Source organism: Dioscorea cayenensis, chromosome 1 (assembly GCF_009730915.1).
Source record: "Dioscorea cayenensis subsp. rotundata cultivar TDr96_F1 chromosome 1, TDr96_F1_v2_PseudoChromosome.rev07_lg8_w22 25.fasta, whole genome shotgun sequence".
In the NCBI taxonomy this organism is placed as follows: Eukaryota; Viridiplantae; Streptophyta; class Magnoliopsida; order Dioscoreales; family Dioscoreaceae; genus Dioscorea; species Dioscorea cayenensis.
This window is the reverse complement of record NC_052471.1, coordinates 7,278,390-7,304,787: the sequence shown is the minus strand read 5'-3', so window position 1 is coordinate 7,304,787 and position 26,398 is coordinate 7,278,390. Positions and strand designations below refer to the sequence as shown.

At 35.9% G+C, this 26,398-nt stretch overlaps 2 protein-coding genes across 3 annotated transcripts; one reads left to right on the top strand and one right to left on the bottom strand.

Annotated features, from left to right (window-relative positions):
* Positions 1–15,830: 15,830 nt before the first annotated feature.
* On the top strand, positions 15,831–21,575 carry LOC120259735 (beta-amylase 2, chloroplastic-like). The gene is given in 11 exon segments (XM_039267248.1): positions 15,831–16,890; positions 17,546–17,815; positions 17,904–17,981; positions 18,074–18,277; positions 18,359–18,553; positions 18,967–19,131; positions 19,332–19,403; positions 19,405–19,593; positions 19,968–20,186; positions 20,640–20,859; positions 21,339–21,575. Coding segments are annotated over 11 exon segments (2,109 nt in total). The 5' UTR covers positions 15,831–16,422; the 3' UTR covers positions 21,368–21,575.
* A 592-nt stretch (positions 21,576–22,167) lies between these two features.
* LOC120264454 lies at positions 22,168–25,812 on the bottom strand. Of its 2 annotated transcripts, XM_039272273.1 has the most exons (5): positions 24,486–25,811; positions 23,381–23,439; positions 22,917–23,045; positions 22,713–22,848; positions 22,168–22,643 (listed from the first exon to the last, which is right to left on the bottom strand). In XM_039272273.1, exons 1-5 carry the CDS (start codon positions 25,188–25,190, stop codon positions 22,326–22,328), a joined length of 1,347 nt encoding a protein of 448 aa, XP_039128207.1. In that variant the 5' UTR covers positions 25,191–25,811; the 3' UTR covers positions 22,168–22,325. The 2 variants fall into 2 exon arrangements, with proteins under 2 accessions (XP_039128207.1, XP_039128200.1); XM_039272266.1 differs by having other exon boundaries at positions 22,168–22,848; positions 24,486–25,812.
* Between the last annotated feature and the right edge of the window lie 586 nt (positions 25,813–26,398).

Genomic DNA, 26,398 nt, shown 5'->3' with positions numbered 1-26,398 from the left:
GATCTCGTTTAAGTAGAGTTTTAAAAAATTCTTCATAAATTATAAAATTAATTAAAAATGTTTTTTTATTTATGCTATCTTGCATCATTTCAAAAAGTCTAGTGGAAAATAAAACTAGTTTATAGTTTTTATAATATTATTATCGTATATATGCTCGATAATAATACTATAAATAATTCTATTCATAAATTTTTGTAAATAAACATGTAAATGTATATGATACATTGATACTATAAATAAATCCCCTTAATGATTTTTATAAATGTGCTATTAACGAGATAATAAACAAGTCCTTTAACGATTCATATAAACAAGCTTTAATTGATACATTATACAAGTTCTTTAACAATTCATATAAATGAGTTTTTAACGATTCATATAAACGGGCTTTAAACGATTCACATAAATGAGCATATAAACGAGCGTTTAACTATTCATATAAATGAGCTTTTAATGATTCATATAAATGAGCATGCTCACGAGCCTTAACTAGCTCGAGCTTGATGGTGTTCAGGCTCGGCTTGTTTATTTTATGAGCTTAATAATCGGGCTTGAGAATCGCACATTTAACTTAACAAACGAGCCGAACTGAGCCCTTAACGAGCCAAGCCTTCGAACTTTTAACGATACTCGTTTACAGTCCTAATTTTTCATAACTAAAAAAATCATAATTAATTAAATTTTTAATTTTATATGTCATTCTTAAGAATCTTAACTTCCTAAAACTATAAAATATTTTAAAAAATAAAAATCTTAAATCTGGTGCCTCTTGGGACTCACAACCACTCACTCTTTCTCTCTTTCTCTCTCTAAAAATTGATTCCTAATCAGCATCTTCTTAATTAGTTAATTCTAATCAAAATATCTTATTCTCTTTTCGAATCAAGCCCTAGAACACAGCTTCTCCTCCATCACTATCCTTCGCTACTTCTCTCTCTCTCTCTCTCTCTCTCTCTCTCTCTCTCTCTCGTTCACTATGTCCATATCATCTAACCTAACAGACTTCTTTTTCAAAGACTCCCGCTATTGCTTCGCCTTCTCTCCTCTCTATCTTCCTCTCCTTCACTCTCTTAGTCTCCCTTATTTTTTTTCTTTCACTCGTTAGAACCGCCCGATTTAACTGGTTCCCGGCCGGTTTGACCGGCCAGGGTCATCATGTTCTTAGCCAAGTCAACTAAAGCCCGAGTTTAAGGGCATGCCCAGTCCGGCCTCATGGCCGATTCTAGTTTTTCCTGTCGAACAGGCCGAGTCTAACAACCTTGGTTTTCACAAAACAAGATTTTAAGAGTTGAACGAAATGCTAAATTTGAAATACAAAAGGATGATTGAAGATAAGTAAAATATATTTTTTTCTCTAAAATCTCTAACTGAGAAATTAAAAGAAAATACAAATTTGTAAAAAGTTATATGGCATAAGACAAAAGATTAATTAAAATCTTAAAATAACTTAATTTACAACATTCACATGCTTACGCCATGGATTCATCTCACCAAGTCCAAAACTTTGTGAGTCCTTTGATTCTCCAATTGTGGTTTGATAGACATCTCTACATGGTGCTGCCACATAGCCCTAGAGAAACAAAAAATGTCGACTTTTGATGGTGAATGACCATCAATTTTCTTTAAAAAACCAGTAATTGAAAATTTCAAACAAGAAAGACTTTCATTTGCTAGATCTTTCAAAATCAAAGCACACATACTCTTTAAAATAAATATCTTAGATAATTCAATCATATATACATATACATATGTATAATAACTAAACCACATATAGCTATACAAGATCGTATATATTAACACAATTGTCATAATTAACTCAATCACAAAATAGGACCAATTCATTTAGTGCATGGCAAATTGCATAATAAACTTTGAGTTAAAATAATACATAAGTATCCCTTCTTATTGGTAGTAGCATAATAATTTGTTTAAGGACAAGATATAATACTAAACATAATTTAATAAAATAATTAAACAACCATTTCAAAATAGTTGCCACTACCAACTAACCTGGCCTTTCTCAGGTTTCTCGCTAGACTAGATTCTCAACTGGAACTCTCTCCCAAGCACCTATAAAGAGAATGAAATAAAATAAATAAAACAATAACTAATGACGGAACTGTACTTGTAAAAAAAATACAAGAAAATTCCCGACACTCTAATTGGATCCATTCACTCCAACCTACTCAAAACTGACTTTGCATAATCAAACTAGCCTCCCAATTGAATTAAACTTAGTTAAAAAGGCTACAATTAACTCTAACTGATCTGAAACCAACTCAATTTGGGCTAAAACGTCTTGAATTGAACTAATTTCAAATCTTATGAAATCTTTCTAAACTAGGTGGTTTAATTGGACCAAACCTAATTGAGTCACTTAGTCCAATTAAATTGAACCAAAATAAATTCAACTCAAACCAAAGAAATTCCACTCCCCAATCAAACCCAAGATAGTTCATGTTCAATCAATATTTACAACCCAAATCAACTACACATTTGGTTCAAATCCAATCATTTCTCAATTGATTGCACCAAGGCAACACTTTAATTTCACTCAAACCCAAGTGTGAATCCAACCCCTCCCCCTTCTCTCTCTCTCTCTCTCTCTCTCTCTCTTTTAGATCAAAATGCAAAGTATTTTCAAACAGAATTTGATACACCAATCATCTACAACAACAAGCCATTCTTTTGGTACTCAAATCCAAACCAAAAACTCACAAAATCATTCTAAAATTCTAGGGTGTTTTTCCAAAACTTCAACAAAGTATATTGTTGAATCAAAACCATGTATTCATGAACAAAGAATGGAGACGAAGTGAAGGACTTGATGATATGAAAGAGAAGAGGGTTGTACTGGCAAAGATGAAGATGATGAAGATAGTGTGGTTGAAGGCTTAAGTTAATCTCCAAGCATTAAGGATGCTATTAGGAAACTAAAGAAAAGTAAGAAGCTTCTCGCTCTAAATTCAAATGCATTCCTTCTCATGTCCATTAACAACACCCAATCTTGATCAAAACCCAAGTTTGACCTAATTCAGTTTCAATCCCTGCTAGAACAAAGTCTTACAAAAGGTCCATGATAATTCACTAATGGGCCCTAAATCACAGCACAACCTTTCAAAACGCTCATTGCTAACTTGCCTCTTAGTTTTTATTCTTCATAACCTTTCAAATCAAATCCTTATTTGCTTCTGAACCCAAAATCTTCCATAAAGTCTCACATTTAAGTCTTTCTGCATTCCATTTTGGTTTTTAAACAGAACAACCATACTAAACAGCCCCACTACAACTACAATAATTCCATGATCATAAATTCCAATAGTTATCCAAAAGTTCAGGGATTACAGTCAGCATATTTTTTGTGGAAACATGATAAGCACCCAATGAAGTGAGAGCTTCAATGGTGTATTAAGGATTTATTTGACATCAAACTCTGGGTAGCAAGATTTTTCGAATAATTTGAGAGAGTTCTTGAAGATAGGCAGTATGCAGAGCTTCAGGAGGATTACAAAGATCATGGATTGATTAGTACCATCGAAGGAGTTGTGCCCAAATCTTGACACAAATAGTGCAATTGTATACTCTTAGTATTTTTCAGAAATTGAAGAAGGAACTCAATAAGATTCATTACATGATGATTGAATTACAAATAATGTGAAGACCTACAAGGTTGTTTATGTTGATGTTCCCTGCTACACAAACGTACTGATATTTAACTTCTTGATTGAGATAATTGAGTGAAGTTGTAAGAGTTTGAATTTTCAAGGATTCCTTGTATGCACATGTTGTGTCTTAGGTGTAAATCAGAAATGTATGCTACTTGATAAGTACATAATGAAAAGATGGACTATGAAAGCAAAATCTATGGATACTTGCTTTTTTTGTATCAATCACAACAAAAGAGGACCCTAGGGTGGCAGATAATAAGAGATACATGGATATGTGCCATCGTTAGCAGAAATTAATTTTAGAAGCATCTGAATGTGAAGAAACTTATAAAGAGGTTGTAAGCGATTGCTTTGTGCTTAGTGTGAGGATGAAGGATATTATGAAGATGTCATGTTGAAGGAGAGAAGATTGTCTATCAATAGATAATATGTCTAATCAAAATTGAAATTTTAACTATTCTGGTATAAAAAATTGGCTATAAGGGATAAGCCAAGTCATGCAGGTCGTAGCGCTAAAAGAATAAAAGGGGTACTCAAGCAACCTAAGAAGAAAAAAGCAACAGATGAGTGATATTGTTTATCAAATTATAATAACAACACTTATCAAAAATAGTGCAAATAGTGCTTATCAAATTATATTTTTTTGTTGACTCGTACGTGATCCATTGGAAGGGAAAAAGTTATGAAAGTCTGTAGCTAGTCTGAAACTCTGAATCATGTAAGGTGTATTTAGTTTCTTCAGTATCTTTGTAATTACATGGTAATAGTGATTTTTAGTTTTTCAATGTGCTTGGATGGATAATCTGCTCTTGGATTACTTGATTTCATGAATCTAGCTAATGATAATCCATTTCATTTTAGGAAAAAAATGGCCTTCAAAACAATTTTGAAATTGCATTAAGAATACTGTGTGGGAAGAATGCCAATATGTCTTAGGAAGTTGCAAAAAGTAAAAGATATGCATTGATTTACAGAAAAGTTATAGATATTGGGACTCAAATGAATGCCCTCTACTTCCCAACTAAAAATTTTCAAGCCTACCAGAAACCTTCCATGATTCTTGATGAGCGCATTTTATATAGATAATTTTTATACCTATTGTGTGTTTTACTTGTCCTTTTTGCATGTTTTTTCTTATAAACCGATGCTACTTGAGGTATGTTTGCTAATTGTTACTGATAATTAGACTTTGGGCCAAAAGAAAAGATTAGAGATGAATTCTAGCGCAAAACAACGTTGGAATACACTTTTCAGGATAAGTACAATTTGAAGAACACCTGTGCTTGGAAGCACGGTCGGAAGCACGAGGGTGCTGAGTCCCATACATTTCACTGTAATATGCACAAATCTGAGAGCATGGTTTCACTGCCCCCAAGCACTAGTGTGTTGAGCGAGCACGATCAGTAAGCATGAGCGTGCTTGCACCCCTATGTTTTACTGGAAATCTTGTAGAAACAAAAGCACGATTTCAGTGCTCATTGCACCAGCGTGTTCTCAAAGCATGGGTCTAAAAGCACGGGCATGCTTGTACTCGTGTGTTTTATTGGAATTGCGTCGAGAATTATTTCCAAATATCTAGAGCTAAGCATGGTAAATAACACTGCTAAGAGCATGACCGTGCTTGCATCGGGAAAGGGGTATTTATGCCCTAAAGTTAGATTTGAGGATCATCTTCTTCTTTGTTTTCTAGAGGCACGGGTTAGAGCAGCGATCAACATCATTCAAGGCCAGATTGAGAGTGGAGGTAAGCGTTGGATAGAAGGATTGCTTGCGATGATCATTGCCAAGCTTTCTCCGATGCGATTGTGAAGCAAGAAAGGAGTTTGATGGATAATCTTTATTTCTCTTATTATTTTCCCGTGATTGATTGTAAAACTATGAGGGGCTAACCATCCTTCGGTATCCCGGATTATGAACCTTGACATTATGATGTATTGATTTTTGTTATTTGATTATTGAGTTTCCTTGATAACTCACTTTTGTTTATTTGGATTATCTTCTTGTGTTGATTTCCATTGATGTTTGTATGTTGCAAAACTCTACATGGGGATTACCACTATTTGCGTGAGCATTGATGTGGCATGCATGCCCCCTATAGTTGCAATTGCAGTCAAGAGTACATGTTAACCCTAGATTGATTTCTCGCTGTCTAGAGGATAAGATTTATTCGTCTAGCTAGGGCACACATTAGGGAAGGGGTTGAGTCCGCTCTGAGCCTTGAGTGAGGACGTCATTATCAAACCCTCCGTAAGTGGTCACCACAGTCTAAGGAGATGTCCATGTAGTCAGTAGTAAAGCCAATACATTTGTCAAGGGGATTAGTCTGAACACCGTCCTTCCCATTATAATCTCTATATCCTAAAACCTTGTCTCTTCCCATTTTCTTCTTTTTCTCTTCTTTAGTAGTTTTAATTAGCTTAAATCCAATCTGTTGAACCGGCTAGATATTAGAAAATGAACGAGTATTGAGTGCTTTTTCCAACCCCTGAGGAATTGACTATCCGATCCCATTGGGTACACTTTACTACTTATACGACCTGGTGCACTTGCGGATATGGAAGGGGTTTATCAATTCTCAAAAGTTTTTGTTTATAATAGAAAATTCAAAAGAACATGTAATATTATGTTGTGTTACTCCCTCCATTCCTAAATACATGTCGTTTAAGGATGTTGCACAAGAATTAAGAATAACATTAAATTATCCAGATTTTAACAAAAAAAACAACCAAATTACTAAACTATCCCTCTCTTGAAACCATGTATTTTTCTTGGGACTATAAATATTACTCTCTTCATTTATATAACTTAGAAAATTGAAGATGGGTAAAATTGGAAAAAAAGAATAAATATTACCTTGATATTATAAAATAACAACTATCTTGGAATAATTTTTTTTTTAAAATGACATGTATTTAGGAACGGATGGAGTATTTGATACCTTGATTTCTTGGTTTTGGTGCCATATATCTATTTTGTTACTTTACATTAATTGTTTCCACAACTTATGTAGACTTAAGAGAAACATCTAATGAATATGTACATGAATTGATCATAGAGATAGTTACTAAAGTGGTGCAAGTTTTTGAAAACTATGAGAGAGTGGTTTCTTCTTCGGTTTATTCAAAGTTATACTAGATCATGTTCATATAAAAGAAGGGACTCAAATTGGAGTTTATTACAAATTGGTGTCTGGCAAAATAGTCATGCTCCAAATTTTGTAATTTGTATGGAGCAAATAAGAATTCTGATGGAGGCAATTTTGTCATTCATTGTTAAAAGCATAAGTGTCAACTTATGCTTTACAAAAAGATTTCCTCTACACTTTGTCAATGGTAGAGGAAACATTTGGTTACTATTTTGCTGATTACATTCAAAACTCTTATCCGTCTTCTAGTCACGATGCCTACAGTCATTCTTCATCCTACAAATATTTTTCATCATCCCTAGGGACCTCGTATTTTGAGCTAAAGCCTAGTTGTTTCATCTCCTGGCTCAATTTTAAGGAGAGTCTTTCTTAGTGAATGAAGTATTCCTATCAAAGTGAAAAAACTTACTCCAGATTTTGAATTACATAGAAATAAAAAAACATCTTCATACATGTAAAATCAATTTAACCACTGATCCTTAATGATGCTACTGAAACATTCTACAAGGTAATTACGATGAAGATAAAATCGGTTAACCTAATATGGTTGTTCACATTTGAGCAGTACACAATTTAGTTCTTTGATTTATCCATGGTGATTGCCTTAATGTACTCTAGGAGTCTTGAACACTCAAACCATTTGTAATAATTTTCAGATGATATATCTCATTAAATTCAAACGTCATATAAATTTAAGCAAAAATCATATTGGAACCAGCTATTTTCTTCTAAGTTGGCCATACTTTGTGAAATTTGTTGATAATATAATCAAAATAGATAAATTGACAAAAAAAAAATATCCTTCTTGACAATAACTTAACAAATTTCAGAAACTACTTTATAACTTGCAACCATTTTCCAAAAAGCTAGACTTTTGTTGAACTCATTCTCCTACTAAAATTAGGTGGAACAACCAAAATGTAAGCAAATAAAAATCAAATTGTCACTTTATGGAAAATGTAGTTTATCTAAAGAGAAAACTGAAGGATAGGTGTTTTAAAAGTTATTGTTTTGATAAATATTTGTGTATTGTTCATGTTTTTGAATATTGTTATTCTTGTTCCTTGAGGTTAACATGTTATATTTTGGATTGAAATACTAAAATAAAATGTCATAATATGACTAGCTTAGACAATAAATAATTAAATTTATGAGATTATGCAAATATTATTTGGTATAATGCTTGGAAGCATTATAAGAATAATAGAGACATTGCATGAACAAATAGTATGGTTGATATTATTTGTTCATAAGTTTATTTTATTGAGTCAATAAAAGGAGAGATTAATGAGAGCTTGAAATGGCTAAATATGGCTAGTGGCATTTGTGTAATTTGCACAAAGAGTTGCCCTAACCTTTGCTATATAAAAGGAGGCATGATGTAAAGATTAGTGTGTGAAAAAAACCAGGGGCCAGCCGACATCCTCATCATGGTTCTCTTTTGTTCTCATTTCATCTCCTCATGCAAGTTGGTTGAATCTAAGCTTTAAACTCCACATCCATCTATCTAAGTGGTGTGATAGTTTGTTGTTTCAAGTTCAAGGTGAATCAAGAGGTGCTTTGAAAGAAAGGTGTTTTTCCAAGAGGTCAAGAGTTAAACCCATTTTATTCTAATCAAAAGAGATTCTACAATCTCTTTAGGTAAGGAAAATCTATTTTTTCACTAGAAATAGATTTGTGTTTCATCTTGGTTTCTTTTGGATGCACATTAAGTGTTTGTTATAATACTCTAGCCTTTCTCCTTTGCCATTGGCATACTAATGTGTTCCTCTTGTGTATTGAGCCAAGTGATGAAAAATTTAATTTTCCATCATATAGCCATACACATGAAATCCCAACAAAAACATGTGAAGGAAAAAGATTCAGGTAGAGCTCTTTTTTTACCGATTTGTCTGAACTTTTCTAATCTAATTAGTCTAGAAACACAAAGTTTGAGGAGGCCCTTTTATTCGTCAACCATTGCCAATGCTATGGAAATTGGCACATAACATGGCATTCTAGACTAGGAAATAGATTAAAACCAAACGATATTCATTTTTGGCCAACTCTATAGTTTCATATTAAACACTGAATCATAAGTCATAAAAAAAAAATTTACACTCTAGAGTCTGCTACTAAAAGGCGAAGGGCATCGTGCTAAATACCACCTCAAAGATGGAGGTCAAGGCCATGAAGGCATTGCATATAGGGTGCCATGCACCAAATCAAACCATTGTCACAGAGTGGGTTGAAAGGAACAGAGGAATCAATGCGCACCCCCCACCCCCCCAACTTGTCCTAAACCCAAATTTAGACGAGTGAAATTTTAAATTTTAAATTTCTCACTTATTAAGAAAATTGACTTTACTTCATAGCCAAGAGATGGCATTTTTTTTTTTTCCTTATGGTAACGTGGCAATGCCCTATGGAAATACGTGATGAGGACATAGCTAGGAAAAATATTAACCCTGTTTAAGCTCCGATTGGTCCGGTCACTCGTTTATGAACTAAGAAGTTCAAGGAAGCTTTGAATAGGTCTAGTTAAAGAAGTTTCGAGCCAAGGTAATTTGTGGAGGCCCATTAAAGGTGATGAACGTGTATCACAAGGTGAGAAATCTATCATTCAAATTCAAATTTTGTGATAATTGGAAAAGGAAACCATCAAGGATGCAACATAGTTTAAACAAATCAAATTGAAGATTACTTACCATTTTGGGTTTTTCAGAGAATTAGCTTTAGCAAGACAATTGTTATTTTGTTCCTTATTTGGTTTGACTTAATTTAGGGATTGCAAGCTTTGTATGCAGAATTAGTACTTTCCTTTATTTGGTTTGAAAAATTTAGAGATTTTTACATTACTTAAGGGATTTTGTTAGTAGTTAAAATTTATTAACTTTTGTATTTAAGAAGCCATTTTCGGCTGAAATAATAGGTTATGTTTCATCATAAAATTGTGATATTTTTGAATTCTTTTTGGTTCTTTGAAAACTAACTGAGATTATCGAAGTTGCCATGGTGCTCAACTATCGACTTATTGAATAGCTAGCCTTCGGTAACTGCTCGTGGTGTCTTCATATAGTAGCGAAATGAAGGGGGGACTAGCAGGGGTTTCAGCCCTTGACCCTTGGCAAAGCCACCTTTGCCGGTGTTTGCAGAGGAGGAAGCTTCTCCTGTGGAATACAAAAAAATTTTAGTGGAGGGGGCTTGTAGAGACTTCAAGGAGGGGATTTGAGTCTTCAAGATCTCTTTGATAAGACTAAAGAGTAACAGGGAGATGGGTTACGTCTCCATGAGGAGATCTAAAGATGCAATGCAAAGCACTAGAAGGTTGAAGGCTTGAGGCAAAGGAGAAGAATCAAAAAAGTTGGCTAGTGGACTATTCATTTTATAGAATCAAAACCCCCTAGGTTAAATCTAAAACGTTTATCACTAGTGTTTGATTGAAATCAATGGTTGATAAATCTTTGCAATCTTGAACATTAATCTATGTTGATGGTTAAGAAAATGCGATCTCAACCGTTCATTCAATAACTAAAACTTTCAATGAGAATTGAGAAGCTTCAAGGAACAAGTCACACAGTCTTAGGCCTTGTTTGGGACAGCTTTTAAAAAAAGTGTTTTTTTTTTAAATTTGTAGAAACACTTTTTTTCAAAAGTGTTTTTTTCTTAAAGTAAGTTAAGTGATTTTCAGTATTTTTTATTTGAATAAGATAATAGAGAAGTACTTTTATATGTATGAACTTGTTTGGATTTGGATTTTTAAAAGGGCTTTTAGTGGTGGCAAATTACTGAAATGGGGATTCATTTTTCTTTCATTGAGTTACTGTTATACATTGCTATCAATAATGATAATGAAAACACTAATGATAATAACAATAATAACTTAATGTATTATTATAATTATCATAATAATAATAATTATTTAAAAAAACCCTAAATTCTAACCTCGGCATCCGGGTTAGAATTCCCTTATTAAAAAAAAGCTTAAAATTCTAACCCCGGCATCGGGGTTAGAAAAGTCCAAAAAATTCTAAACAAAACTTGACATGATTATTTACTTAATATATATTAAATAAATAAATAAATTAATACTAATAATAATAATAATAATAATAATAACAATCCAAAAAAACCCTAAAAATATAGTCATTCCTATATTTGATAAGGGTAACTTAGTAATTTAACAATTGATAAACACCTAAATGTGTGTATTCCATACATATAATTGTCATACTATTCATGTATAAATTAATGATTTTATGCCCTTTTTGTGGTTTAATTGGTCTTATTCGTGTTACAGGTCTCAAGGATGCCCAAGTGAGCTCGACAATGCAAATGAGAAGGAAAACGACACCGAAAACGGCGTTTTCGAGCTCGAGTACTGTAGCAGCATTGTAACAGTTACTGTGGCACGAAGGAGTTAGGAAACGATAAAGTCTTGGGTTTTGTTGACGGGTTTTTTGATGGTTGTGAAGATGCCCGTGAACCGGCTGAAGAATGCATAGTATTGTAGCAGTTTTAATGTAGCAGCTATTGTATCATTTTACTGTAGCATTTAACGAAATTTTCGGCGAAATCCCGAGGCTTTTATGGGTTCATCTACACTTGTGAAATGAGGCCGTGAAGCCAACTTGAGAAGGTCTTTATAGGGGGTTTTTAAGGGCTTTTTGACACATCTTCTTCTCCTACTTCCTACCATTCACTCCTATCTCCAAATAAGGGGTAAAGGAATCTCAAGAAGACATCTTTAGGTGTGGAAATCGAAGGAAGAGGCAAGATTCGACAAGATTTCCCCCATCTTTGATTGAAGAACATTGTAGAGGGCAAGGAAGCCATCCCTTTGGTGGTGTCGTTGGAAGCTCTCTGTGACTTTTCTCTCTGCATTCATTACTTGAGGGAGTTCTTTGTTGCTTTATTTAGTTGTTTTTGTGGATTTGATCATGTATTTTCTTAGTATGAAACAACTAAACCCCAAGGTCACCTGATGTTGGTGAACCATAGGGTGAACTTGTCTAGTTTGATGCTTTGATCTATTCTATTGCATTTAGTGTGTTTAAGATTCAAGCTTGGTGTACTTTGATGTATTGGTATACATGAGAACTCTGTATATCGACTTCTAGGTTGTACTTAGTTGCGTGACCAACACCCTTGTACTAGACACACTTAGCTTGGAAGGGATTCATGTACAAATACGCCATGACCATTGGGTATTTTGTACCCCTTCAATATTAGGGTTGGACTTAGTTTAAGTATCGGCCCTAATTAGAGATTTTCCCGTTTTTAATGCAATCATAAAAAGATTTGGTTAGAAGAAAATTCCGTATCAATACTAGCATTGGATTAGGGGTCAATTGCCGTGACCATCGGGTTGACCTATCTCAGGAATCTGTTGGTCCAAACAACCAATTGCATGGTAGTTCTAGCATCCTTCTCACTTTAGTAACCCCAAGGGAATCCACATCTGTGACTAGCTTTATCCCTTGATTTTTACCACCGATTTACCTCGATTGTAGACATCCGTCTTAGAGTTCTTTCTATTTCTTTGTAGTTTAAAACACTCACTCTAATATGTAGGCCAGACAACACGCGAAGAGGAAGTAAGGGTAGCTCCTTAGGCCCTGGGAATATGACCCTCTTGTGCTTGCACGAGAGGTATTATTTGACGACCTCGTGCACTTGCGGGTGTCACATCAACAACCCCCAAAATAGCTTCTGAGAAGTGTTTTTTTTTTTCCAAAAGCACCACATAGCTAGCTTTCTGGAAAAAGCTATTTTTCATTTTTTTATCCGCTTCTGCTTTTACAAATAAAAAAACCAATCCGAATATTTTTTTCCCAAAAGTGCTTAACTTATAAGAAAACACTTATGGGCTTAAAAGAAGCCAATCCAAACACTCCTTTACTAACTCTTGTCTCACTAACTTGACCGAGTCATCAATGCCGCAATGAGATAATGCTCCGTTACTTCGTGACTCCATCCTTCTCCGGCAGTGGCAATTTGACTCCTTTGCTACCATCGGCAACTTCACCAACCTCAGAAAAATTAATTAATGTCATTGTAATGAAATAATTGGAGGTTCCATGTATATATATATTTTTTAAAACCATTAGAATGTTTTTCAATTTTCATTTGGATCTTGTAATTCAAGTATTGAAGTATATGAGGACAATTTTGTTTATATATTCTTTATGAAATTGTTAATTTATTTTGAAACATGACATTGGTTCTTGATATTTCCATTTGAGTCCTTGACAGTGATCTAGATTCTATATGAGATGACATTGAATTTTTGGCCTTCCTTAGGATTTGATTGCAAAGTATAAATTCCAATTAGGCACCTCTGGCTCTTGGTTGTTACTTAAGGGAACTTGCTTTGAGATTATTTCAATTTGGATGCGTGATGTGTGTGTGTGTGTGTGTGTGTGTGTGTGTGTGTGTTTTTTTCCTTAATTTGATTTAATTTATAACTTGAATAGATGGGGACCCTTATTCCCCAAAGGAAAGAATTCAAATTGAAAATGTGGTCAGTGATGATTGGAAGCACAATTAATGGCTACTTTGATATAATTTACCAAGTTGTTATGCTTGAGAATGGTTTGTTTTATTGACTGTAAGTTTGCAAGATAGGGTGCTTGTAGTTCACTAATTATATAATTTTGATGTTGTGCAACTAATGACATTTGATATTTCCATTAACAAATTACTAATCTCTACCTCATATTGGCATGTTGCAGATTTGCAACCAATCAATATCAAGGCATGTTGGGGAGGGATCCACTAATTAGGTTTGATGCTTTTTTTTTAGTCAAATATACACTTTGTGTTTGAGAAGTACCTCTCTCAATTTGATCACAATTGTTTTCTGTTTTCAATTAAAAATGTCAATAAGAATGCAATTGAAGCTTAAAATATAAAAAAATTTGAAACAAAGAAAGATTAGTTGGAATATTTAATTAGTTATACGAGGCATGCTCTCACTTTATAAGTTTTAAATTGATAGTTGGGATTGGCCATTTATAAAATTTAGGGTATGAAGTTAGAAAAAAATAAAAAGAAAAAATGTTTATTCATGAATTTGGGATATGTGATAGAACGGTTCCTTGCTGTGAATAAAAAGAACGGTTCCTTGCTGTGGTTCATGTGCCTGACACCACTCGCATTTCTTAGTAGAATGCCATTGATTGCCTATTTGCGATATATGTGTTGTCTCTCTTGAGATTGAGAGGGCAAGGATATGATGGGGCACCAAATATACGAGGTAAGTTCAATGGTTTAAAAACACTTATCCTATGCAAGGTATATCTATTGTTTTGTTCACCAACTCTAGTTAGTGATTGTTGATGTTGCTAAAGAAATCGGATTGTGAGTAATTTTTTTCCAAAAAGGTTTCCGTGATTATTAATGCTACCAGAGTGTCGTACAATAGCGGAGACCAACTTTGGCAACATCGCCATGATAGGTTGGTTGAACAATTTGAGAAGAGAGAGATAATCAGTGATAGAGAGAAAAAAATTAAGAATCTAGCTTACTATGACTAAGGGACACTCGTTGGGATCACATTACACTACCATTCTCCAATTAATCTCTATTTAGACTTCAATGTTGGAGGTACTCCAAAATGTACATAACGATGGTGCTTCTAATGATAATATAGGTATAGTGGCAAGTTTGATTGAAAAATAGAAAACTATTAGTTTGTATTTGTGATGTATTTGATGAGGCGTTTGTTGGGGATAACAAATGAGGTGTTACTTGCCTTACAATGAAAAGATCAGAATATTGTTCAAGCCATACGTTAGATTGAAGTGGTGAGAGCTCAGCTTCAAGACTTAAGGATGACAGGATGGAAGGAATTTTTGGAAGAGGTTAACTCTTTTTGTAAAGGAAACTCAATCTTGATACCTAATATGGAGGATAATATGAGAATTCATGGTTACCCTAGGTGAGAGAGGTAAGTTATTACTTATTTTCACCGTTATCGTGTTGAATTTTTTTGCAAGGTAATTATTTTTGGTATAATACAAAATTACTTCAAAAATACAAAATTGTTTCTTAGAAGCTAGCACAAAGTTACTTCTTCTCTTGTCATTCCTTGATTCAAAGGACTAATTCTCCAAATTCAACATCCATAAAGCTACTCCATGTTGCAGAGCTTTATTCTGAAGATTTCACATTGATTGAATGCATGATGCTTGAGGACCAACTTGTCACTTATATTTATGATGTGTGGTGTGATGAAGATTTTACACATGTTAGGGACTTGGGTGGTTTAGCTAGCAAGATGGTTGAGACAAACTAATGTGATATTTTTTCACTCATTTATCGCTTTATTGAGTTGGTATTGGTTTTGTCAGCTGCAACAACTAGTGTTAAAGCGGGTGTTTTTAGTAATGAATGTTGTGAAAATTGACTCACAACAAAATGGGAGACAAAATAGATGAACGATAGCTTGGTTATTTTTATTGGGAAAGATTGTTTTGCAACTATCGATAATGAAAGCCATTCTAAAATATTTTTAGAAAAGACAAACTTGTCCAATACCTACCTCCTTTTAGTCACAAGCCTCGCGTGTTCAGCACCAATATACATAAATAGTTGTTTTTATATACGTATTTAGATTATGTTGTTTTAATAAAAAATTATATTATCACACTATTTTTTTATTAGAAACAATTATTTTATTTAATAAAATTTTGTTTTTACATTTTGCTTTTACCCCCAAATACTAGAAAGTTCTGAACTTCCGCCAATATTTTCACATACTGAGATTCTTATTTAACATTGACAACACGAGTCAAGATTTCATCCCTAAACTAAACTTAACAAACAATCGTGGGTTACGAGTTTAGTTACTAGTCAATCTTGTGTTATGTCAAACCCCAATTCATGGCGAGATGAATCCCCATGCCATTGCACATTAGGTTGGATTCCAAACTGTACCATTGTTCATAAGCAATTAGAATTAAATAACCATCACTACATGAGAATTGAATTTAAGCTACAATTTTGTTTAATAATTTTCACTTTCTCAAAATATTGCCAAAGTAATCCGCCCAAAAATATTTTCTTATCTGTTGTAAAATAATATAATTTAATATTTTTCCAATTTTTATCTGAAATAATTTACACAAATTTCCAACAGATATATATATATATATATAAACCATATTTTATCACACATCTCATTAGTCAACCGCACGGAGCCAGTTAAGCGTGACAGGACTCAACCACCTTCACACGACACGGGCGTGATCCATACAATCCACTCACACCGTACACGTGTCCAGACTCCCAACCGTCCGATCCCCTTCCTTCACCTCATGCGAACCTATCCGTTCGTGTTAAACATAACCCCAAACACGCGGGCGCCGTCCACACGAGCGAAAACCCTAGAATCCCCAAACGTCCCCTCTTCACCCCCCTCGCCGGAGCTCCGCCCGCCGGTGATCACCTCCGTCCCTCCGACCGCCTTCCCGCTCAGCGCCGGAGAACCCGGACTCGTGCCCGGGAGCTCTCTCTCTCTCCTAGATCTCAGATCCAATCAGATTCGAAGATCAAGATTCGGCACCGATCTGTTTCAATGGGGAAGATCTGGAGATTAGGGTTAGGGATTTGACCGGATTTCGATCCATGGCGCAGGAGATGGAGAAATTGGGCGGAACAAGCGAGGAGGACGAAGATGAGGAGGAGCTGGAGATGGAGGTCAAAGAGGAAGAAGACGACGATGTGCCAAGTGGTCCCGAGATGGTGATCGGAGCCATGGGAGATGCTATGAACGCAGGGTTCTTCGACGATGATCAGCAGCGACGCGCCATGGCGGCGACGGCGATGCACCAACAGCAAGGAGGGACTGGATCGAGGCGGTGCCGGCCGAAGGAGGAGAAAGAGAGGACGAAGCTCCGGGAGCGTCACCGGCGGGCGATCACTGCAAGGATCCTGGCGGGGCTCCGGCGGCATGGGAACTATAATCTACGCGTCCGCGCCGACATCAACGAGGTCATCGCCGCTCTTGCCCGCGAGGCTGGCTGGGTCGTACTCCCCGACGGCACTACTTTTCCCTCTCGACCCGGACCCGGCGCCACCGCCCCTTCTCCGCAGGTCCTTCTCTCCATGCTCTCTCTCTCTCTCTCTCTCGGCCCTTCTTATCTTCTTGCTCGGTTTTTCCTTTTCTTTTGGTTCTTGATTTAAATGCAAGTAATTATTTTTTCTTTTTTCTTTTTTGTTTTTCTAAAAGACAAATACGAGTTTTTCTTTTCTGGTCTCTTAGTGCTATAATTAATTAAAATGATTATTTGTTATTTATTAATTCTGGATATATATTGATCTGTGTGCATCTTTTTTGCCGTGTGGATCACGAAGCCTTTTGAGCGGCGGATGCGTTGACACGTGATGTTGTCAGCCCTGATTTTTTTATCTTTTGAGAAATATCGTCAGCCTGCTTGTCACGTGAGACTCCTTTCGCAAACGGGAGGCTGAGATTATATATATATAATATATATGTTTTATTTGAATGCATGCAATTATATTATTAAAACAAATTAAAATTTTAAGAAATGTTATTTTGGCGGTTATATAATTTTCCATATCGCGTTTATTTTGGTGCATCTTTTGAGCTTCTTGATCAGGGAGCGTGATGAGTGGCTGATATAATCCTCACGTGATCTAATTAATGCTATATATATATATATGATATGTATTAAGAGATCAGTAAAAGGTTTGTAGTTTGATAATAATGGGCTTGCAATTTGTGCAGGCTGGGAAGCTCGCTGGAGTGACGACGGCGGCAGTGGCGCCGGCACCGGCAGTAATGGCGACATCTCAGGCAATGCCCCTGAGGGGAGTGTCTCCTACTGGGCCATTTCGCAGCTTGGAGTGCCGGCCTTGCCGGTTGAAGGGAGTGTACACGCCTGCATCAACGCCGTATGAGAGCCGGGGTCGGATGGTGGTGATGGTGGACAGAGATAGGACCGCGGAGAATTCACCTCTTGTTGGTAGCTCTATGGACACTGTTGATGACAAGCAGGTGAGATCTCTAGGTTTGGTTCTTTTCTAATTGGGAATGAGGTTTTTATCATTAAATGCGGGATTTTTAGTTTATTGCTTTGATTTAGGTGGTGGATATAACTGGAAGATTGCCTGAGCGTGATTTTGCTGGCACTCCTTATGTTCCTGTTTATGTTATGCTTCCTGTGAGTGCTTTCAAGTGTTTGAAATATGATTTTAACTTAAATTTCTTCTTGGTTGTTAATGGTGCTGATTTTCATTGTGTGTTTGATGATAGCTTGGTGTTGTCAACATGAAGTGTGAATTGGTTGATCCAGATGGGTTGCTGAAGCAACTAAGACTTTTAAAATCTATCAATGTTGATGGTGTCATGGTTGATTGTTGGTGGGGGATAGTTGAGGCTCATGCTCCACAGGAATATAATTGGAGTGGTTATAAGAGACTGTTCCAGATTGTGCGAGAATTAAAACTCAAGCTACAGGTGAGTTTGTGGTGGTTTGTTTGTGACATAGTAGTTTCTAGATTTGTTTGGTGGTGACATCTTTATATCTGCACTACTTAGGTTGTCATGTCATTTCATGAATGTGGAGGCAATGTTGGTGACGATGTTTGTATTCCTCTCCCTCATTGGGTTGCAGAGATTGGTAGAACCAATCCTGATATGTTTTTCACGGATAAGGAGGGAAGAAGGAACCCTGAATGCCTTACCTGGGGAATCGACAAGGAAAGAATCTTAAGAGGTCGGACTGCTGTGGAGGTACAAATTTTTCAGTGTTTGTTCATTGCCAGTTATAATGTTCAGTAAGTTGTTGAGCTAAAACTGCCATAGGCGGAACTAGAGACATTTCTTTAATGAAATTGCTTATCAAATAATGCTGCTTTAAGTATCTGTAAATTATCTATTCTCATTTTAGGTGTTATTATTGCAGTATCAGGTAAATTAATTATAGCCATTTTAGGTGGTATTATAGTATGAGCTTGGTTTTGCAGTGCAATTCTGGCTCTTACGATTCCTTTAGCACCTTTTACCATTTTGATCTTTGATTTGCATATGTTATTGCATTGTGAAGAACCTTTGCATCAGCATACTAGTAGCCTTTTCAACTAAGAATGCAGGTGAAGTGTTATTTGCACTGTCTTTTAGGTGAATGCCGTGTTTAATTGTTGCAGGTCTACTTTGATTACATGAGGAGCTTTAGAGTGGAATTTGATGAATTCTTTGAGGATGGTGTTATTTCCGAGATTGAAATTGGACTAGGCCCTTGTGGAGAGTTGCGTTATCCATCTTATCCAGTAAAGCATGGTTGGAGATATCCTGGCATTGGAGAATTTCAGGTGGCTACTTTTTAATATGTTTTCAGCCTTTATTTATACTTCATTTCTCATCCAATTGTTGAATTACACAAAATTCATTCCCTCCTTGACACATGTTTCTAATCTTCAAGCAGTTTGTTGTTGCTTTTTCATATAAGGACACTTCAGTTATCCTTTTACATGTAAATTACTTCATGTATTTTGGTAATACCTTTTTCCAGTGCTATGATCAATATCTTATGAAAAGCTTAAGGAGGGCCGCTGAAGCAAGGGGCCACTCTTTTTGGGCTAGAGGGACCTGATAATGTGGGAAATTATAATTCCCAACCACATGAAACTGGATTCTTTTGTGATGGAGGAGATTATGATGGCTATTATGGAAGATTCTTCCTTGGTTGGTATTCTCAAGTGTTAGTGGATCATGCTGATCGTGTACTATCTCTTTCCAAATTGGCCTTTGAAGGGACGCGCATTGCTGCCAAGGTCAGTTAGCTTTCCACATGATCCTGCATTGACTTCTATGCCCCATCTTCATATGATAGAGGCTTTGAAGATGCCATTCTTCAGAAAGGTCTACTAAGATCCACATTTAACAAGGAATTATGTATCCCTGTTACCTTTTATCGATAAAATTTGTATAAATCTGCAGGAAGACCTTCCAAAAGATGCAATTTGTCCAGTCCTGCCATTAGAGTTTATTCTCCTACCGTTAGAGTTTATTCTGCTCTTTTTGCTTTTGACTTGTTTTGACCATCCTTTGTACTTGCTTATGGAGTTTTATGTGCTATTTTTTGCCATACAAAGCAGATATTAATGATCTAACCTCCTTTTCTGTATTATTTTCCGGTTTGAAGTAGGTTTCAGGTATCCATTGGTGGTACAAAACAGCTAGCCATGCAGCTGAATTGACTGCTGGGTTTTATAACCCTTGCAATCGGGATGGCTATGCATCAATTGCTGCAATGCTAAAGAAGCATGATGCAGCTTTAAATTTTACTTGCGTGGAGTTACGTACTTTGGATCAACATGAAGACTTCCCAGAAGCATTGGCAGATCCAGAAGGCTTAGTCTGGCAGGTTGTAAGATACTTAATACTGGTTAGCTTGTTGGTCATATGGAAATGGAATTATCATATTGAGACTGCAGCATAACTTTTTTTTGGTTATAAGAACCTGACAGAACTTAAGCTCACATGTCATGCATACATATAAAACACATGAAACTCAAGGGAAACATGATAGTTGGAGGTCTGAATTCCTGAGATCGAGGATGCATCTTTTGCATCAAAAAATTGCTCTTGTTATGGAGGGTTTAAATTGAGTTCTTTTGCTATACTTTGTCAAACTGGTTTTTTTACCTGGTGAATATTGAACAATGTTCTACCTTACAAATCGTCATTTCTGGTTTTTAATTCTTGAATAAAAGAAAGTATACATTAACTTTTTTATGAAAATCCTATTGTGCTTGTGAATTATATTCCTCATAATATTTGCAGAAACAAGTTTATTGATATCTAACTTTGGGACCAGGTGTTGAATGCTGCATGGGATGTTTCTATACCTGTGGCTAGTGAGAATGCTCTCCCTTGCCATGATAGAGACGGATACAACAAGATATTGGAAAATGCCAAACCATTTAATGATCCAGATGGAAGACATTTATCTGCTTTCACATTCCTGAGGCTTAGCCCTGTTCTCATTGAGAGACGCAACTTCTTGGAGTTTGAGCGTTTTGTCAAGAGAATGCATGGTAAACTTTTAACCTTTGTTTCATTCATGAAACTTTAATAGCCTATTCACACATTTTTATCCTTCAATGAAGAGAAAAGTATCATAAAATGCCACAAGTGATTATTGTGGAATTAACATATAGTGTTCTTATTTGAGTCAAAGTCTTGTACTCATGTTTACCTAGTAATTATCTACATTAGTAGTGTTACTCGGATCTTATTGGGAAGTTAAATTTAGATTATTCAGAACAAACTGTCTACCTTTAAACTCTGAGTTAAGCTGCACACTTGGTCATGCTTAACATGATGAAGTTGCTCTCTAAGTTAGAAATGAAATTGGATTAGCAATTCATGTAGTCTGTGCCCTTATTCTGGTTCACCAAATATTCTTCTAATATGACTAAACAATGCATTTGAATTTATTATTCTTCGATATAATTTACCACCTCATCAACACTCTGGAAAGGTTTGATGCCATTTGTTACTCACTGTCCTGCAGGTGAAGCAGTTCTGGATCTCCAAACATAAAACAAAGATTGAAGAAAAAAAAAACTCTCTAACATGACTTCCTAAATCTCAAACTTAGTTCCTTGAAGAATGGGTATGTTTCCTTATTGCATATACCAGTGTAATGAGATTATTGACACTCAATAGTGCATGTTTAGGGGCTTTCATTCCCCCATTGTAGAGAAATTTCCTATATAACAATATAGTCACACCACCCTTGCCATCTTCATTTGGTTTACATGTTCCTTGTATTCTTATTTATGTTCATTTATTTATTTTTCTCAATCAGTTCTGTTTCAGTACAAAATTATGGAGGAATCTCAAATCTTATAAACTTTGTCTAAATTTTGAGTTATGATAGTTCTGTTTGGCTATTGGAAAGATTTACAAATTTGAATGTGAGATTTTGCTTTTGATCAAGAGAATTTGAAAATTTGGATATTACTAATATGTATGATCCATATCAAACCAATAATCGTTTGATAATTTATCCATCTTCATGTTAGTTCTTTTGATATAATAATTATATAATTGTCATGTTTACATCAACAACACTTGTGTAATCTATAAATTTAAGTGCAATTTAGCCTTTTCCTACTCTATTGTGTTATATTCACTTTTGTCTTTATATTTTCAATATGGTTCTTCTTTCATTATTTTCTCAATAAATAATTTTCAGAATGCCATTCGAATTGCATAATTGTTTTATCAATTTAAATCAAAAGCACTATTTTATGATGGTCTGTAGAATTACCAAGTGTCAGCCACCTCAAGACTAACAGTGAAGGGAATGCACTTTCAGTCATTGAAGAAGGATAAAATAAAATCAAAGCGGCACATAAGAGCTCCCATTTGATTCCATTGAATAATTCTGTCTAATCTAAAATCTATAATCAAGAATTAAATTTCATTCTATAACTAAAACTCATATTTAGTAATGGCACAACAAAGGTAAACCAAAAGGTTCATGCATCTTATATTAAGTTCTAGCAGAGGGAGGGGACTTCCTGGGCACCATCTGCCCAGAATCATCCTTCTCAAACACCCTTTCAATCAACTCATCCCAACTCATTCTACTCCGTGTTGAAGAGGATGTACTCACTTCCCCGGTGACCCTACTCAAATTCTCATCAAAAGTGCCATAAACTGATGGTGAATACGCATCCGGCACAGACAATGTCACAGCACGCCGAAGTGCAGCCTTGTGCTCCTCACTGTGCTCTCTTGCAAGTGTTTGCTGCCGTTCCATCCTCTGCGTCACGGGGAGCTCCATGATCCTCTCCTTCTCAAGCATCAACTGCAGTACTTTGTTTTCAGAATCCATGACAAGAATGAATCCATTGTTAAAAAGCTTGACGACACTCACATCTAGTGCTTTCTGAGCTTCTCTCTCTATCCAAATTATCGCGTGGTCTGCCGTCGCATTGCAGGAGAGAACAATGTGTTCAAATCTCCCGTCGATCGGCACTGCTGTTTTAACAACAGGAGGATATCTCTTAAACCTGCAAGCAAATCATGATTGTATTTACATTGTCCAACTAAATCATTGCATTGAAACGCTGTTTATTACCTGCACACCTTCCGCTCAACAATGTGATATAGTCGACCAGGTGCATAAAGCCGCCTCGGATCTCTTAACTTGACATGTTCCGGTATGCATGTGTCTTTCATGCATCTTAGACAGAGCAGGCATGGCAAACTGTTCATGACAGATCAGTTCAGTTCAGATTGGTTTGAGACATTGAGGCAGAAGAATCAGAAGGCTTGATAAAACATAATATCCTGCAAACCATCCATAGACAAGCTGCCCAGTATTCAGAGACAGGACAATAATATTAAGTGCTCAATAAATACACCTTTAAACTGTACCGATGAATCCAATGCCAATGAAATTTCAGCATGAGATAAAGATGTATCTCATTGTGGTGAATTTCTAAAACATTACTATAGAATTGGAAAGCTAAAAATTATGATGAAATTAAGAAGCAATGTAATGAAATATCTTTGACCAATGCGAAGGATTAAAAATGGTACCAGAAGAGCGATTTGAATATGTCTTCCAATGGTGTGGCTGTCCGAGGTAAGAAATCATCCTGAGACAAATGTGAAAAACCAGTTCAGTTCATTGAAAGCTTTACTCTAATGCCACAACACCGCTGACGTGAATAATAGAGACAACTTAAATTGGAGGACATTGATCATAGAGATAATCAATCACTAATCAAAATAAATTTTGGAAAGAAATTGATTCCATGATGCATCAACATGCTGCATGTTTTATTTACTCCACAACAGTAAAACCACATCAAACTTATTAAGACCTCAAGCAATGTAATTGCTCATTTAGAATCCAAAAGATTGATTATTAACAACCAAAGATTAATAACTCTGTCAACTATTAGAATAAATTCACACTTCTAGCGGAGTACTCGTCTTGCCCAAGAGAGAGGGAGAGAGTAATCTGCGAACCAGGACTTAGAATAACTACAAACATCAAAAGAGTATAATAAATGTTGCAGTCCAAAAGCATGAAAATAATAAACCTCAATAGTCATCTAAATCATCCATGTTTGCAGGAGAGTGGATTTCTGAAAAATATCCAGCTCATTTAATCTTAGAAAAAAGTAGTCATCAGAAAATTTTCCAATAGCTACACTTAATTGCAATTACATGATCTCTTTTCACAGAAGGCTGCCACCACTCTAGTGTTCATTTAAATCTTAAACTTCAATTTTGCTACTTGATGCACATGAGGGGGTAAAAAAGAGGAACAGAATGAAATCACCATGAAAATCAGAGAACATAGACTACAGAGAAAACCGATTCAATTGCTCATAACCATCTTGAATGATCTAACTTATGATTTGTATGATATAACAAACTATAGCAAACAATCTAAAAAGCTAAACCTTTCTCGCCATGTTGTCGCAGCATAGCATTCATTCAGAGCTTGGTTAAACTCCAATTTGTTCCCCACCACAAACACGCGGGCAAATGAATCATAGCAACATAGAACGTAAACACAGTAATGAAACCCAATCATGATCCATACAATCATAACCGACATGTAAGGTTGTCACAACTGGACACTTCAGTTGGCTAAACAACAGAAATAGAGAAACACATTGTAAAATCTCACCTGAAGCACAACGGAGTTGATAACATCAGCATATCTAACAGCAAGATTAAGCGACATACACCGTGCCGGAGCCATAGCATAACACCTCACCCTCTTCCTGTCCACATTGCCAAGCTTATCCCTGTTTTGCACCACCACCAAAGCCAGCATTGCCGCAACACCAGACCCCAAAGAGTGCCCAGTAAAAGTCAAAGTATAACTAGGATACAAATCCAATAACTCCTTCAACACATCACACTCCTTATCCAACACCCAAGCAGCAGCCTTCAGCAGCCCATTGTGAACATACCCTCCATCAATGTTCCTCTTTCCAAGCCTGTTATCAAGAAGCACAGCATAGTCACTCTCTTTGGCCAAATTGAGTCCCCGGACGGCGAGAACAATGTCAGAGTGGTCGTGGTCGAGGTATATGAAATACGGCGGCGCTAGGCCATGAGTGTCCTCGTAGTTCTTCTTGGTGAGCACACAGCGGGGATTCATGCCGTAGCCACCAGGCGGCGCCCAGAGAGGATTGGAAAGGTCGTCCTCGTAGACGGCGAGGATGTAGCGGCAGAGGCGTGGCACGGGTTCGAACTCCACGGCGGATGCGAGGCCCCAGGACTCACTGTCGTGGCCGGCGCTGTGGATTAAGCGCTTCCAGGCCCAGCGCGCACACGCGAGGCAGTAGACGCACTCGAGCAAGGGGATGCCGCACGCTAACGACATCAGTGGCGCATTGGGGATGGAAATCTGCGGCCAAGATGAGGTTTTTAGGGTTAAAAAGATGCAAAGATTGGATTTTTGGATCAAATATGATCAGATTTGGGGGTTGGGAGTGAAAAAGGTTGGGTTTTTGGAAGTGAATAACAGGAACTTTGAATGATCCAGTAAAAAGTAGACAGGACTTGAGAGTTCTATGATGAAAGAGATGCAAAACTGGGATTTTTGAATAATAAAAAAACTTGGGAGTTGTAGATTGGGAGTGATGAAGGTTGGATATTTGGAAGTGAAAAACAAGTTATGGATACCTTGAAACAAGAACAAAGAACAATTGTTTGGGAAAAAAACTTAAAATGATTCAGTGGAAAGTAGCAAGAATTGAGAGTTTTATGATGAAAATGATGCAAAGATGGGATTTTTTTAGATATGGAAGTGAAAAAGGTTGGATTTTTGGAAGTGAATAACAAGTTCTGGAATATTTAAAAATAACAATAAAGAACAATTGTTTGGAAGGATAAAAAAAACAGAGACATATTTAGTGAAAAGTAGACAAGAGAAGAGAGTTCGGTGGGGGTTGTTTGAGAATAAAAACAAGGAATGAATCTCATGCTTTGTGTGTTTGATAATGGAGGAGAGAGAGAGAGACACACACACACACACAGAAAGATAACAAACAGTCTTATGAAGAATAACAGTTGGATTTTATTATATATAAAAAAAAAAGGAAATACTATTGGATTCACTGGGATTAATAATCAGTTCAAATTAATAAATGAAAAAGAAAAATGAGAGATAATGGTTGCCTCGTGGATTTTATGAATGGTTGATGGGTAGTTGTAATTGATGGTTTGGCTATAGCATGTGGTGGATTGAATGGTTCTTTTGTTTTCTCCATTTAATTTCATTTTCTTCACCATTTGAAGTTAGGTTAACAAATTGCCTCAAAAGTTTAGGGATGGTTTTGAAAACTCTGAAATTATTTTTTTTAATTATGTGTTAATCCAAATCCCTTCATGTGAAATGCTAATTTTGCATGTGCATTACTATTTGGGAAGAAGTTTCTAGGGTTTGGAAGCTGTTACATGGTTATATTTTGCTCTCATCTTATTTTTCATTTTTTAGAAATTGATAGTTTATGCCATTAATTATTTAAATAAATATACTCATAATTGATTTAAAATTTGTAAATATTAGGAAATTGTTATAATTAATTA